At 37.5% G+C, this 16,345-nt stretch overlaps 1 protein-coding gene across 1 annotated transcript in view; it reads left to right on the top strand.

Annotated features, from left to right (window-relative positions):
* The window catches only part of FANCC (Fanconi anemia, complementation group C), an 84,546-nt gene that overhangs the window by 45,123 nt on the left and 23,078 nt on the right, over positions 1-16,345 (top strand). Inside the window, exons 5-8 of the mRNA XM_009328134.1 lie at positions 6,382-6,501; positions 7,294-7,358; positions 11,261-11,425; positions 14,404-14,560. Of these exons, the coding sequence (XP_009326409.1) occupies positions 6,382-6,501; positions 7,294-7,358; positions 11,261-11,425; positions 14,404-14,560 (507 nt within the window). The remainder of the gene's footprint in view (positions 1-6,381; positions 6,502-7,293; positions 7,359-11,260; positions 11,426-14,403; positions 14,561-16,345) is intronic.

The raw sequence follows: 16,345 nt of genomic DNA, 5'->3' as shown, positions 1-16,345 counted from the left end.
CAGAAATTTACCCTTGGGTATCCGTGTTGTATGAATTCCAACAAATTCACATAGATCATAATTATCAGCAAAATGTCATTAATGATCTCTTCTCAAAAAATAATGGCACTCTGTGTTTCAAGGAGAATATACTAAAGAGAAATATCCTTTAGGATAAATGATAGATCCTTCTGTTCCATCCTGCTCTACCTGTCACTTTGACCAACTCATCCAAGTTGGCAAAAATTGCCCAGTAGTGTCACTGGGAAGTCCTAATCAGTATGAGGTTTGAATGGCTCATCCCAGTGAAACCATCCATCTCCTCTCTCCAAAATATATTGCCCCTGTTGATTTGCACATCTGCTTCTGAGGACATTCAGAATCATAAATACTTTGGAGAGAGTGTGTTGAGAAGTTTCCAGAAGCAAACTGGTTTACCTGGTTCCCCTGGAATGTCTTTGAAGCTGTGTCATAAATTCCAGGACAGTAGCTACACAAATACAGTTACTAGTATAAAACTTGTCATGTGGTCCTCTAATAAAAACCTAGTGCTATTTCTGTGTTGATGTCTAGTTTCAGAGGTAATTGTGCCTTTAATTCAGGCTTCTGTATTTTTCCCCATCGACATGAGCAGGAAGATACTTTGTCTTACAGAAAGAAGGGGAAAAAGGCTTCAGAGCTTTTGGATCCCTACTTAGTAAAGGCAGTATCAGAAGACTAAAGCACCTCCTCCCCCTTTCCGGAGTTGTGAACACTAGCTGAGTTGGTATCTGCCCGGTGCTGTGCTGCTTATCTCAGTGGAGGGGCAAATTCTGTTCCAGGAAAATAATTTCCAGGCTTTCATAGACGCATGTGCTCCAGGAGATGGTTGTCTCTGAGAAACAAACTTCATGGAGTAACTCAAATCCCTTCTAGCACATGGAAATCAGCCTTTTACTTAAAGAGGAGTATCAAAAGAGTTTGCTTAGCTTAATTAAAAGTGATACGTAGGAAAAGTCTTTCAGTTGCTTAGTCCTCTTTAGATACAGGTGGACGGTAACCAGGGAACGTAGTGACTTGTTTTCTCCATTTGTATTCTCAGAAGTCTTTAGTTTCAAGTCTATTCTCATTCCCTCCATTTTCCCTGAGTGAATTAATAAGGGACAGCCTTATAGCCAATCTATAAATCAGAGGAGTAAATGTTAAATCAGGCCTCCTCCACTACAAAACCTGGTAGATATGAAGCACTGTGTTTACACTGGTAAAGTAAATGATTTTATGTCTTCATGCAAATGGTCCTAGGATTATCTGCCTGTTACGGATATTAGAAATCTCCGTGCAGCAGTGGATGTTAAATTGAGTGAGCTAGAATATTACTCTGTACAAATTGCATCAATAAAATAAAGCCACTGACAAGGTTTTCAAGGAAGTTGGTCATTGTGAGGGCTTTATGAAAATTCATTAATTCAATTTCAGGCTGAAAGGGATTATGTCGCAGAACTTTAATCCAAGGCCATGGGGATGGATGCACTCTCTTGCAGCTAGAACCAAGGTTGTTTCCTTCCTGCTTCCTGCTTAATCAATGGTGAGGGAAATCAAGAAAGAAATAATTGCTGATATCACAGTATGCCTGACTACTGTTCATTTTCCAGAATCATGACACCTTGTTATTTTTCCTTTTGAATGCAGCACTTCAGCCACAGACTCATCTATTTTCTGGCTTGTAGAATATGGCATTAGTGGATTATGCAGTGAGTGGTAATTGATTTACTGCCAGAAATAACTGACAAATATGTAGATCTCAAATTGTCTACTTTGCTGGAGTAGGCTAGGATTCATGACTGAGATCATCAATACAGGAATGCATTTAGTATTGACAACTTTCCCATCATTTTCTTGAATACCTTCTATTGGGTTTGAAATGGTTCCTTAAAAGTCATTAGTCTTAAATTACCGGTCTCTCTGACCCCAGGAATCCACACTGTGGCTGTATAAAATGTTACGTTTTTTTCTTTTCCACAGTGCTTGGGGGGGGGGCTTCGTAATGCAATAATGGAACGTATTACTAGTTTTGAATGTTTCTATACCATTCTGTAAGAACATCTGTGAGAAAATCTCCTGAAACCTTCTAGATTTCTCTATAGTATTTTCTGACAGAGGTGATTTCAAAAGTGAAAGGAGGAACGTACATATAAGAAAACATTGTTCTACACTCAATCTCAGAGCTGTTCTAACCAAGTTCTGCAGTATGATGTGAAATAACTACTGATGCAGTCCCTTTAGGTCTGAGAATTACTGGAATTTAAACATTGTGAAATTTGAAGCTTGAGGTAAAACCAACAGTTTTCACTGCTATTTAGTTAAAAATTAACCATTCCTGGTTTACACTGTATTTTTGATAATCAAGTTAATGATATATAGGATGAAAGAGGATGGACAAATATAATAAGAAAATAATTACCTGATGATCTTTTTGTTCTCAGTTTGTCTCTTCAGAAATTATCTCTTGGAACGGTTTGCTTGTTTTATCTTTCCTTGTTCTAACTGGAAAATTGGGTTGCTTGCAACAGCTGAGTTTGCCTTATCCAGCTTACCTGCTAAGTAGCAGGAAAAATCATGTGAAAAAAATAATTGCTTTTAGTTGGAGGTTATTAGGTTTAAGCTTTATTTCTGACCATTATACTACCCCTTCCACACCACTTGTGTACTTACACAGAAGTGTACTGTTACAAGAGGATTATGCGATAGAACAGCTGAAAGCATCTTGTTTTCAGGAAACAGTTTGCCTTACACAAATCATAGAATCATGGAATGGTTTGGGTTGGAAGGGACCTTTAACTAGTCCAGCCCCTCTGTCGTGGGCAGGGACGTGTTTCACTAGATCAGGTTGCTCAAAGCCCCATCCAGCCTGACCTTGAACACTTCCAGGGATGGAGCATCCACAACTTCTCTGGGAAGTTCCTGTTCCGGTGTTTCTGGCTTTCTGGGCTGCAAGCACACGTTGCTGGCTCACGTCCAATTTTTCATCCACCAGTACCCCCAAGTCCTTCTCGGCAGGGCTGCTCTCAATCCCTTCATCCCCCAGCCTGTATTGATACTGGGGGTTGCCCCGACCCAGGTGCAGGACCTTGCACTTGGCCTTGTTGAACTTTGTGAGCTTCACACAGGCCCAATCCTCAAGCCTGTCAAGGTCCCTCTGGATGGCATCCCTTCCCTCAAGTGTATCAACCGCACCACTCAGCTTGGTGTCATCTGCAAACTTGCAGAGGGTGCACTCCATCCTACTGTCTCACTCAATCCCATCACATTGATAAAGGTGTTAAATAGTATTGGTCCCAGTATGGACCCTTGAGGGACACCACTCGTTACTGGTTTCCACTTGGACACTGAGCTATTGACTAACACTTTGGACACAGCTGTCTAGCCAGTTCCTTATCCATCTAATAGTCCATTCGTCAAATGTAAGAGTGAATCGTCAATATTTACTTTTCTTTCAGACAGCTCTCTGCTAATGCAATATATAGTAGTAAAATAATTATCGCTAACAACCAGAATTATGTACAGTAAATGAGCTACATTTTCTAGAGAGAAGGAGAACTTTCTGGACATGTTTTGGACCAAAGAAAGCATTTGAACTTTAAAAGATAAATGCTTTAAATTATTGTTACCAAATTTCTTGTCTTTGTTGCACATAGGTATGTCTCAGGCTTTGCACTGGCAATAGCATCTGTAAAATGAAATATATAAGACATAGAGCTGAATTCTAAATGTTTTTTGCCTTTAATACATACCTTTCTTTCATCCATACCTAATACCTCCTTTCATCCTGACTACAGTATCTCCTTACCCCTGTTTCCCTTGTCCCCTTCTGGCTGTTCAGAGGTTTTGTGTGTTCCAAAAAAATAACTGACGTGATCTGTAAAATCCTAGCATGGATGTAGTAAAGTGCGCAGAAAAGGAAAAACAAACAAAAAAACAACCAACCAACCAACTAAACAAAAAACCCAGGAGAGCGTTGCAGGCCATATGCAGGCTCTGATGATGTGTAGTAATTTTGTCTTGTCTTTTCCTCTATTGACTGGTTACACAAGGGTAGGGGGAAAGTAATTTTGAAAGTACTCTTCACATAAAGACTGATTAGTTTTATCCTTAGGAAAATTCTGGTTACAGAGAGGGTCACTAGGTAATATATTTTGTACTGTTAAAGGTGAATATATGGGATTTTAAGCTACTCCCTCATTTAGCTGTCATTAACTGCCATGTCAGCCTGTCAAATCCTTTTCATAGCTCTTTATGTTTGTTCTTCTCACTAGTGAAGCTTTTTGCAAGTCTTTCACTGAGCAATCCAACAAACTATACTTTTCAAGTGCCCCTCCTTACCTCTAGCAAGAGTGGATCCCAGGTTTGTTGTTGCTAACTCCTCCTTTATTTTGTTTTCAACTTGCAGTCTGATCCCTTGTTCTACTTGGCAAACCATCCTATTTTTGGAACAAGTTCCTAGGAACTACTTGTCTGAACCCTTAATAGTGTTCTGAAAACAAACTTTAACTTTTTTAATAGTTGCAAAGGACAATAAAAATATGTATGGTTCCATATTAATAAATTGATTAAGGGGTGTTTGGAGTTTGTACTGTTTAATAGATTTTAGTCTTCACTTTTGACAGATTTAGATGCTTGTACGTTTTGAAAATCCACCTTTTTATGTCTTTTTCTTAGGAATGCAAAAGTTGCATGTAAATTACTTTTTTGAAACGGTGTTGCCACAGCATTTTCCTTCCTCCTTAGTTTCAGGAAAGTCACTAGATGGCGGTAAAACAGCAGCTTCTGTTGAGGGCTATATTTAGGAAGAGGTTTGCAATGAAAGAAAAGGATATTTAGGCATTTAACATAAGTCTGCAAGGTAGTAAAATAATCCTAAACAAAAGTACAATAAATAAGGTGTCCCAAATGCTTGTTACTTATTTTGATAGTAATGAATTTTCTTAGACCTCTGGTGTGCTTCTCCTGATCCTATCTTCTCTCTCACATTAATCAGACATGGCATACACGGAAAACATCTAATTCCAGGACTTCTGAAGCAGTTGCTTAGGGTTGTTCAACAAAAGCGTGCACAAATATTTGGTTTGGGTTTGAAAGCAGAAAATGAGCTAACTGATTTTTATCTTTTTAGGCTCAAATCTTTCATCAGATCCCTCTTTTAAAAAGAATATGTAGAGTCAAACCCCCTAAGACCATGGAAGTCACAGAGCTTTCATCTGAACTTTCCTTTTAATTACATATTTTTAAAACGAAGGTCTTTTTCAGTGTTTGCTAATCCTGACCCTCTGTTACGAAAGGATTTATACTTATTGCCATACAAAGTGTAATTTAGTTTATACTTTAAGAGTCAACGATATATAAAGCCCTGAAATGAACTCTGGAAAGGGAATGTAGCTGTTGTTATATCAGCATGTAGCAATAGAGGACAGGAAGAAAAGAAAACTGTAATAAAGTCAGAGCAGATAATTTGATAAGCAATATAAAACTACCTCTGCTCAGTTATGGCAGCAGGATGCAAAAACCTGCTGAAGATTTCACACAACAGTTTTCATAAATGAGTTCTGTTGGGAAGGTGCTGGGGTGTAAGATCTGTCCAAAAGACAGCAGAGCTGTAGTATAGGGCTAAAGAACTGGGAAAGCACGAAACCAGAGTACTATGTTCAAAGTCTTCAATATGTGCCTGCAGAACCAGTGTATCAAAAGTGTTAATCTGACTTTACCCTGAATCTATCACCAAAGGATTGTTTTGATTTTTATATGATGTATTAAAAAGGTTTTATTAAATGTGACTTAAAGCATTCCGTAGTGAAATTGGTAGAGAAGTAAATGTCAAACTAAAATTTTATCATTATCATTTCAAGATAATGAGTAAAAAATTAAGCAAATTAAATTATGAAGCCAGACCCTGAATCCCATCAAAAATACTGGGGCCTCTTGAAGGAGTGATATGGAAAAGTAAATGTTAACTTTGTGCTTTCTCTTCTTGATCATAGTACTGATCAAGACTACAGGTGAGGTTTTTTTCAGTGTAGCAACGCGACTGCTGCTATCCGGATGATAGGAGACTGAAATGGCTCCCAGAGAACTGAAACCTACCTAAGATCTGTCTGGTTTTGACATGGGTGGCCTCCATTGCTATTGCACAACTGCTGAAATTGTGTGGTGCGTGAACCCACGTTTGATTGTAGAGCTGAAGCATTTTCCTGATGGAAAAATGGGAAAAGGCTGATGGGAGCTGCCCGCTCTTCTGTATTGATGGTGTAAAATGGCCACAATCAATCAAAAGATCTTACCCCAGATACAGTTCAATAGCAGTCAGTTCTTTTTACACAGCATGTTGTAGCCTAATACTTTTTTTATTGCCCTTCCGTTGATTTCTCACAGAGTTTGCTGTGCCATCTCCTTTCTTCTTCTAAGTGGGAAAGTAATGAGGCTGAAACCAGTACATTCATATCAACGCTTGGCTACACATCAGCAGATTATTATTGTCACTTAGTTAAAAATGTAAGTATTTTGTGCAATTGATACTTTGTTAATAATAAATCATCAGTTTATAAGCACATACATGGAGCTGTCATTGTTATAAGGAACATGAACTGAACTTTGTTTATCTTTTCTTACCTCAGTTACTTTTATAGCCTTTTAAGGGAAAAAATGAAGTGGGAGATCTCTGGACAAATGAGAAATTTTTTTATTAGATTATACTGTAATAGATGTTCATAAAAACAAAATTCCTGTTGCTGTTGTATTATAATGAAAAATGTCTGCCCTATCATTAATTTTTTTCCCTGTGAAGTTTAAATTACATATATTTGTGTATTAGAACATAACTTTTGGAATGTTTTCTTTGACTGTATGCACTGCATTTAAAATGGTAGATGAGCCCTAAATCTCAGTAAAAGTGTTTTTTACATTTAATATATAAATAAGGGGAATAATATTTCATAATATGTTGACTTAAATTAGATAAAGCATACAAAAATTATTAGTAGTGCTTTTCTGAAAGTTTTGCCTCAACTATTGGGGAAGCAGAGCTAAAATAAATAGCTTCTTAGTTTTCAAATGTGGAAGGTATATAATGTGCATTCAAAAACCGTTTCGCAGCATAGTTTATTCAGTGACCTGGACAGCTTTAATTTGGCACCAATAATTAAAACATTAAAAAGCAAACTGAGTGAACAGAGAAAGTTATTAACCTCCACAGTACGTCAATCACACAGTGAACCATGCAGCTAATATCTGCTTATTTGCAGTATGTGTAATTTATATTTTATTTTATTTTATTTTATTTAACAGATGGTGTTTTCGTTAGTAACAGAACTCAGAGGAAATCAGTTCAATGGACTTAACATTCAGGGGAGGTAGGTTTTGGTATGTTAAACATAATTTTGCTATGTTTTGGTTTGGATCATTATAGTTCAGTGAGGACCTTTTCACAGTCTTGGGCAACTTAGCCTTCAGCTGGAAAGTTTTTGATATATATATATAGATAATTTCAGGTGTGGACAAGCTTGTTCAGTTGTGCTTCACATAAGAGTTTATACTTAACCTGAGAGTCATAGAATGGTTTGGGTTGGAAGGGACCTTCAAAGATCATCTAGTCCAACCCCCCTGCAATGAGCAAGAGACATCTTCAACTAGATCAGGTTGCTCAGAGCCCCGTCCAACCTGACCTGGAATGTTTCCAGGGATGGGGCAGCTACAGCCTCTCTGGGCAACCTGTTCTAGCGCTTCATCACCCTCATCACAAAAAATTTCTTCCTTATGTCCAGTCTAAATCTACCCTCTTTTAGTTTAAAACCATTGCCCCTTGTCCTGTCACAACAGGCCCTGCTAAAAAGTTTGTCCCCATCTTTCTTACAAGCCCCCTTTAAGTACTGATAGGCTGCAATAAGGTCTCCCCGAAGCCTTCTCTTCTCCAGACTGAACAACCCCAACTCTCTCAGCCTTTCTTCATAGGAGAGGTGTTCCAGCCCTCTGATCATTTTCGTGGCCCTCTTCTGGACGTGCTCCAACAGGTCTGTGTCCTTCTTATGCTGAGGGCTCCAGAGCTGGACGCAGTACTCCAGGTGGGGTCTCACCAGTGCAGAGTAGAGGGGCAGAATCTCCTTGCTCGACCTGCTGGCCATACTTTTTGTTATGCAGCCCAGGATACGATTGGCTTTCTGGGCTGTGAGCGCACATTGCAGGCTATGTCCAATTTTTCATCCACCAGTACCCCCAAGTCTTTCTCGGCAGGGCTGCTCTCAATCCCTTCATCCCCCAGTCTGTACTGATACTGGGGGTTGCCCCGACTCAGGTGCAGGACCTTGCACTTGGCCTTGTTGAACCTCATGAACTTCATAATTATAATGTTGGCTGCTATATGTGTCCTTATAACGAAAGTTAAATGGCAGTTACAATGAGAAAAAGCAAAAAAAATTTTTCCGAAGTAGTTTTTCTCCCCATTTGTGTGAGTGATAGTTTAATATGACAGAATAGTAGTTACTTTGCACTTGTTACTAATGATAAAATTTGTCCATGCTTACTTAAAGAACCTCTCATTTTCCTTCCATTAGTTCCTTGATATGATACCAAACAGTACTGTGGCAATACTGCGTGTTTCACATACAACTATTTTAAATATACCCAAGCACATAGTATTTCCACCCTTTAACTGCTTCTTTGGCCTGGTTTTCTAAGGATGAAAGTCTGAGAAAGTGGGTGGGAAGGAAATTGATGTGCTCTGGCCAGATCTCCAGTCCAGATTATCAGATGCTAATAATCACCTTGCAACATTGTGTGGGGTGTTTCTACATATCTAGGTGCAGTCAGTGAGAATAATCACGTTCTTCATCGACACTACATAAATACAGTGAATTAAGCCAAAATCTGTGACCATAAAAAAGGGAATACGTTTGCCTAATGCTACTGTTGTCACTATTTTTGACATGATCAAGTCTTCTCACTGTGTAACTTGTGCCTTTCCACTGACCTTGAAATGCATATCATAGTCTTTTGTCAATACTTAAAAATTATCGTCTTTGGATGCGTCAGTAGATCTTTTTGATTGGATCTAAATTAAGTGTATTCCAGCTAGAAAACCAAATCAAAAATAAGGATAGATATTTTAATATAGACTGTGTACTCAAATTGTGTCTTCTCTTTTAAATGTGTGACTGTTCTGTGCGTATTCTAATGGTTCTCAGAGTCAAAGCTGCTGATACAATGAAATCAGCTTTATGACCTATTTAACACCACATAGCCTATAAAGTTACAGGAAAGAGGAGGCTGGTTGAAATATCTTCCTTGTACCATGAGCCAATAGCTTGGCTATTTTTCTCCCTTCCTTCTTGCCCTTAGGTGTTTGTTAAGGAAGAGTAAATGACCTGAATTCATTTAGAGCTGACTTTAGTACCGAAATCATGGACACAGTTAATGAGGAGCATCACCAAGTTTTCTTCAACGTAGAAAACAAACACCCACATTGTATAAAGTAGGGTGAAACAGGCTTGGCTGAAAAGCTAATGAGACTGTTGGGAAGAGAAATATCTGATTTCTAGCAGGGGAAGAGGAAAACTTTGGACTTAGGTGGATTTTTGAGCGTAGAATTTATGATATGGCTGTTTATTCAAGTTGCAGGGACAAATGTAGTTTGCAGTTAGAGGTGTACGTTGTCTCATTTCTCCATTCAGTGATGTTTACAGCAACACAGATGACAATGTCTGTGCAAATTCATTGCACACAGTGGAATGCACCATGCAGTATTCTCCAAGAACATATTTTTAAGATTATGTAGAAAAAGAAGAAAATTGCCTTTGCAGGGTTTTTCTTCTGAAATTAAAAGTAAACTGCTAAAGTTTGCTAATCCTGGATAAAGAATTAGAAACAGAATTTTGTAAAGGGCACTGATTTAGAGTCTCAGGTCTGTGAACTTTACATGTATGTCCCAAAAAACACTACTGCACAATAAATATCAGCCCATTAATTACCATTGCTACAGAAACACTTCTTATAGTGAAACTGCATCTCGAAGTATTTCGGTGTAAGAAACCTTAAACACATATTTGGTTAGGTACTTGCTCAGAAATTTGAGTCTTTGAAAATGTGTCATGTTTTATTTCTCTCACTGTGGAAACTACAATGGTACCCCGTGCCACAAATCATAGCATTTCTGTCACAGCATATGCCAGTGACCATTAGGCAACACCTATTTGGGAGTAGCTTTAATATATGGAGGGCAATAGAGTTAGCTCTTACTCAGAGCAGCCTGTAGTGTAATTCCTGTCTCAGCTCTTCATAGACTGTATTGGTGGCTCCCCAAAGAAAACAGTTTTGGGTTCTTGCAAAGAATGCACCTGTTTTAGTGAACGATGCAATCAGGAGAAACATGCAGCAACTCAAGCCTTTTACAAACAATCTAAACTTTTTAATTTGCTAGAATTCAATATTTTGGAGTTCTTGGTCTTCATAAATGTCTTCCTGTCAAAACTGCATCTAGAAAAGTCTGCAGTTACATGTGCTGGAAACTATATGTAATCTGGGAAACTTGTGATTTCTTTTGCAGATGTTATCTCTTATATTGTGTGCCATTTTCCTTTTTGTTTATGTTCCAAAGGTTCCATGTTTTATTTATGTTCCAGGTTCCACTGTCTTTAATCATTTCCAAGCATGTAGTTTTAGTGAGCATGTCAAGTGAGTGGTTCGTATATTAAGATCCAAAAGTGTTACATATTCCTTCAACTGTAGATCTGTAAGACAAAAATCTTTCAACTGAGCACTTGAAGACAGCAAGATTCGTATTGTTTGGTTCATAGAAGTTGTCTCTGTTGAGAGGAGAAACACAGGAGGAAACACAGGAGGCCTTAAAAGCAGCTAGGTGGTCTCTTGTGAGGGTCTAGCAAACCTACATGGGAGCTGTGAATCTGTAGTCTTCCTTACCTGTGCTTCGCTGATCCTGGGAAGACAAAGCATTCCCTGCTAGGGAGGGTGTGGTTACTGAGCGAACACAATTGGCTGCACTTCAGAATTGGGTTGATATCCCTCACGTAGTTTGCCCTGACCACTAAAATATCAAAATTTTATGTGACTTCTCCTTAAGATTCTTCAGACAATATGTAACGACATGTCAACAGTCATTCCAATAAATAATTTTTCTGCAGTTAGGTATGCATCTCTTACATTTGACCTTCTGTAATTAATTTAACCTTCTTTTACCTTATCAGTTTAGAAATTAAAGTTTTGACTTTTCTGAAATATGAACTGTATTTATTTTTTCCCTCAGAGTTTCAGCCAGTCGTGTGAATGCTGTGTCCCTTTTCTGTCTCCCTCTCATTACTTTGCCTGATCTAACTCCATTGCTGGAAACTCTCCTTCTTTACCATGGAGGTGCATCAAAAGAAATTCTCAGTTCAGAGTTTCTGGAGGCTGTGAATGAGGCCTTTTTAAAGTGAGTAGCATGGTCTGTATGATTTTTATGCTCTTTTCATAAAGATTATTAATGCAATTAAATGTCTTTTCTCTGGGTTTGTATCGTGAACTCACTGTACATCTTCTGCATTCTAGTAAAATATTTCCCTTGCAGTTGAAAGGCAGAGGTCAGGTTGTAGGCCAAAGCGGAATTTTAAATTGCTGGCATAACAGCTTTAAATATTTACTGGAACTTTGTCCCACCTTTTCCTTAAAATAGAGGTTAAAGTCTTCAATAGATTTTAGGAATTTTGTGAAAGATATGATCACTTTTCATAGAAATGTTATTTACCTTTCATATAAGTGTATCAAAATGTCAGGTTAGTAATGTTGAGAGCCATCGTTATTTTCTGTGCACAAGATAGATCCTTATGTTTGAGTGGTTCTGTATTTCTCTCTTTTTTTTTTTTCCTTGTGAAATTGGTCCTCAAGATTTTAAATTCTCCTGTTTTTCAGCAGATTATTTTTAATGAGTCTGAAAGGAGCAATTTGTGAAATAACAATTTTGCTTGTTTTGCTGCCACTAAAACCACTGTTTGATAAAATCAGTCTATGGATGAAAACCAGCTGAGTGAAGCTGACCATCAGCAAGATTGACTATGCCAGGGGAGGAAAGACGTCGGGGAAAGCACAGCCTACTTTCGGTTGAGAGTTGCTTTATTCAAGTTGTAGCTGAGGGACTGTATTATAAACAATGTTTTTTTTAATACTAGAAAAGATCCTTTGTGAACACTTTACCTCAATTATCCATTTGTCTCCTTTTTAATCAAAGTTTTAATTGCTTCCTTGTACCCAACATCATAATTTCTGAGACGTTCCAACAAAGATTGTTATATTGCTCCATTGAGGCTCCACCAAAAATAAATGATTAATGGAAAAGCACAATTACTAACTTGTACACGTTACTAGAAGCTGAGGAAAACAAGTGAAAAAGGAATGTGAAGGTCTGTAGTAAAAGATGTGTCCCAAAAAAGAGAGAGATTATCTTTCACTTGTCCATCTTTCATGGCTTCGGACTGGATGTGTTCCACAAGCAGTAACGCAGCTGGAAAACTTTCAGAGCAAGTTCACAGGTTCAGCATGGATGGTCTATAGTGATGTCAGTGAGCCAATGGGCAGTCTGTCAGACTGCTTTTGCTACTTCGTAATGTGAATCTGAATCCTTTAGATGGTCATAAAGGGTTCTTCTGACTGAAATAAACGTCCCTTTGCTTAACTTTTGAGCTACTTGTTTATGACAGTGAGCAAAAATAATTCAGTTCATATGGCTCTTGACTAAGTGAGTCTTGCAGGGCCCTTGACAAAAGTGTATGGTTTCCCTGAGAGCAGATGTAGGCTCACACGTGCTTTGCATGGCATACTCCTGGCCTGTCACTGAAGCTCATGTGATCTTGACATGAATGTGCTTGTATTTTATTTTTTTCCCCACTTTAACAATTGAATTCTGTGTTCCCTAACTCTGTCATTGTGTTCTGAACACTTGTTTTCCTTGTGAACATGGGTGAAGCCTGCTCCAGGGAATAGGGTTACTAAATACCGGGACTTGCAGTGCTCCACAGAATTCAGCATTGTCCCAGTGGCACTGTGTGCAAGTTCAGATGCAGAAGGATAATGACTACAGTTTACTTCCTATATGTTTTTTAAATCTCAGAGTTGGAACACTGTTATGTAAGCTTATTAGATTTCTTTTCCTGGCATAATAATATCTGCCATGCTGCCACAGAAACAACAACAAAGATGATTGTGGCAAAATTAAGTAATCTCTTGTAGTTCTTAATTTACTCTGATGGGCATCTGTGCTTTAATAATGATAATTAAACAGCATCTTGAAATTGAGCATTGCTTTACAATTTTGAAATTTTATGTACTTCAATATATTTCTTCTCTATGGATGTACACTTTTAAATTAAGCTCTTACATAGTTTTGAATGGAAAAAATACAGCTTTTCAATGGAAATCAGAATTCTGAAGGCTGATATTTAAATGAATGTATGGTAAAATACATAAGTTGAAAATAGATCCTAAAATGATATTAAATCTTTCTTTCTGCTAATATTTTTCTTTTTTATCAGTAGCTTTAGTTTGCATGTACTCTCCAGCATGATTTTAGGGTTTAATCTTAACTTGATTTAGGACCAAGGCACATATTTATTGTTATTTATGTATTTTTTTGTTTTTAACCTTTTAATTTGCAACTATCATGATAGCTGCAAAAATATTCCAGGATGTTTTGTGCTGTGATATCTCTTCTTCTTGGGTGGTTCCTTTAGTATATTTTGATTTGTGCTGGTCCACACAAATTATGGTGTTGTCTCAAAATAAACTGTGCCTTTTATTTCCTAGTGATATAACACTATACTTCAGCTGAGCTATAGCTGAAAGCTTTAGGTGAAGAGATAATTACCTTCTTGACCATTTATCTTTTAAAAGGCTCTGGTCAACATTGGTGGGCTAAAGACTTACCTACCTCTGCCACAGTTTTGGGGTTTTTTTCTTATTTCTCTTGCAAAGACTGATAATGTTTTGATTTAGCCAGCAATAAAATTATCCAGGACCTTCCTGCTTATCTGTCAGCTGCTGACACTTTCTGAGCAAACCGGTCTGCAGGAAGTTGTCTGGGTTTGAGAGAGCACAAGTCTGGGGCAGGACCTTTCTCTAGAGAGGAAGAGAACTCCAGACTTAAACCTTCCGTTTCCATTTGCTGGGATCCACCGTAACCAAATTTTTAGGTTTTAAAGACATGTGGTAAGGTTTCATTTGTAGATGATGGTGATTCCCTGTTATTCTTTGCCATTATTATTTGATATTGAACAGAGTACTATAAACAAAATTTTTCTCTCTCTTGCTACAGGTTGATCTTTGTGTCTTCTTTTTCCCCAGTGTGCTTTAAAAAAAAAAGTACATTTTTGTCTTCCTTTCAGTTTTTCAGGGAAAATAATCCTTTTCTCTCTAAACCAGGAAGAAGATCTCCCTCCCCGAATCAGCTATCTTCAGCCTCTGGCTTCGTCACTTACCAAGCCTTGAAAAAGCTACGTTATATCTTTTAGACCAGCTGGTTTCCATTCAGTTGAATTCATTGGAAGAAGTGGCTTGTGTCATAAAAGATTCGTTACTGGTATGTGCAACATGTCATATGTTTGATACTGCTCTTTCACGCTTCAGAAGTGACAGAGAGTTTTCATATACGTCAGCATCTTTGAGGGAAATGGCTGTCATGTGGCGTATAACTTGCTAATGCAAAGGCAAATCATGAGTCTTCCAAATGTCACTAAATTTTTAGTTTTTACACTGAATTGGTAGAAGAGAAAAAAGATTTCATCCAATGACAAAGAATGGAGAGACAAGAATCTGACTGGTGGGGGTGCTGAGTACCTGCCTCTGTCTTAATAAATTATAAACTTTGGCCAGGGAAGATTTGAATCTGTTTTTACTTCAATCTCTGTACCCTTGGGAGATCAGCAGTTTAAACAACTGAAATTCCTTGTAGATTATTTTATTATGGACTGCTTAGTTACTTGGTTTTGTTTGCAAACCTGAACAAAATTCTTAACACAAAACATTTGCTAAACTGTAATTAAAGTTTGTTTTCAAATCCTGTGCTACGCAGTGCACCAAAAATCTTTCCTATGAGAAAACATGACACAATACCTTTTCCAAAATAATGAGCTAGTTTGCAACACTAAATGCAAATTTGTTAATTATAGTGTGAAATAGCATGTGTGCTATGTACTTAAATTATGTATTTCATAAAATGGATAGAACTAAAAAATGGCACATGGTATCTTATTTTCAGCCTATGAAACTGCTTACAGAGTATGTATTTTAGACAGGAAAAGAATGATACCTTTAATTATTCTTCCTTTTTAATTGAATCTGCAAGTTTCTATTTTAGTGATCCATTATAATACTTGCAAATCTTGTAAGTGCTTGGCGTCAACAGCACTTCGTATGTCATCTGGGGAATCTAGGTATTCCATAAGACAAGGCTATACACAAGGCCTGTGCCTAGTTTTTGTGTGTCAGATACACCGTGGGTTGAATACAGTATATGATACCACATGTGGCTGAGGAAAAAATAAAAATATCTAGGTTATATATGTAAATAAGTAAAATCTTTGCTTTAATTATTGGTTTATTGTTGTTTATTAACAATGTTCGTATTTACCTTGTCTTCATATCCTGATCCCTGAAAAGAATGGAACATTACTGTGCTAGCACACTTAGGTTGTCCTTACTTGCCTCTGCTCCAAAGGCTTTGTGCTTTCAAAGTAAGAAACTTACAGAGTGGAAAGACCAGTGCAAGAGCTTTGAATGCTGATTTAGAGAGGACATCCTGTGAACAAGGAGCGGAATGAATGGATGCATGAAGAAGAAAGCCGTTGGAAGATGGATATTGCTGATTGATAGGCATTGATAAGAGGGAGGGTGCAAATGGGACATGGAATACCAATTAAAAACAGCAGGATGAGAAGCTTCAGAGAGGCAGTATAGAAGGAAAATATTTGATCCAGAATTTGTGTTCTAAAATACTTAATGATATTTTGTACAACTTGTACATGGTACTATAAAGACACTTTGACATTAGATCAGTCAGCACTTTGAATCTAACAGTATGATTAATTTAGCCCGCCTGAAAGACATTTGAATATTTATTTAGGAATATGGGTATGCATTTTTTGGCAGTTGGATTATGGTATTTGTAGGATGTGACCTCTGTTTGCCTTATGGATATGGTAATAAAAAGTGGAATCATGAGACAAAACTTGATTTATACATTTTTTCTATTTGGAAGAAAACCTCTAGAGTACAAATAGGCAGAAATATGTTAGTGATTTGGTTATAGTATATGATAAGAAGGAAATTTCAATAAGCTCTTTCATAATTGCATTATCAGAGTCAT

This window comes from Pygoscelis adeliae, unplaced genomic scaffold, assembly GCF_000699105.1.
Source record: "Pygoscelis adeliae isolate BGI_AS28 unplaced genomic scaffold, ASM69910v1 Scaffold45, whole genome shotgun sequence".
Classification (NCBI taxonomy): Eukaryota; Metazoa; Chordata; class Aves; order Sphenisciformes; family Spheniscidae; genus Pygoscelis; species Pygoscelis adeliae.
Note: the sequence above shows the minus strand (reverse complement) of the source record. Positions and strands in the feature narration are given on the sequence as shown.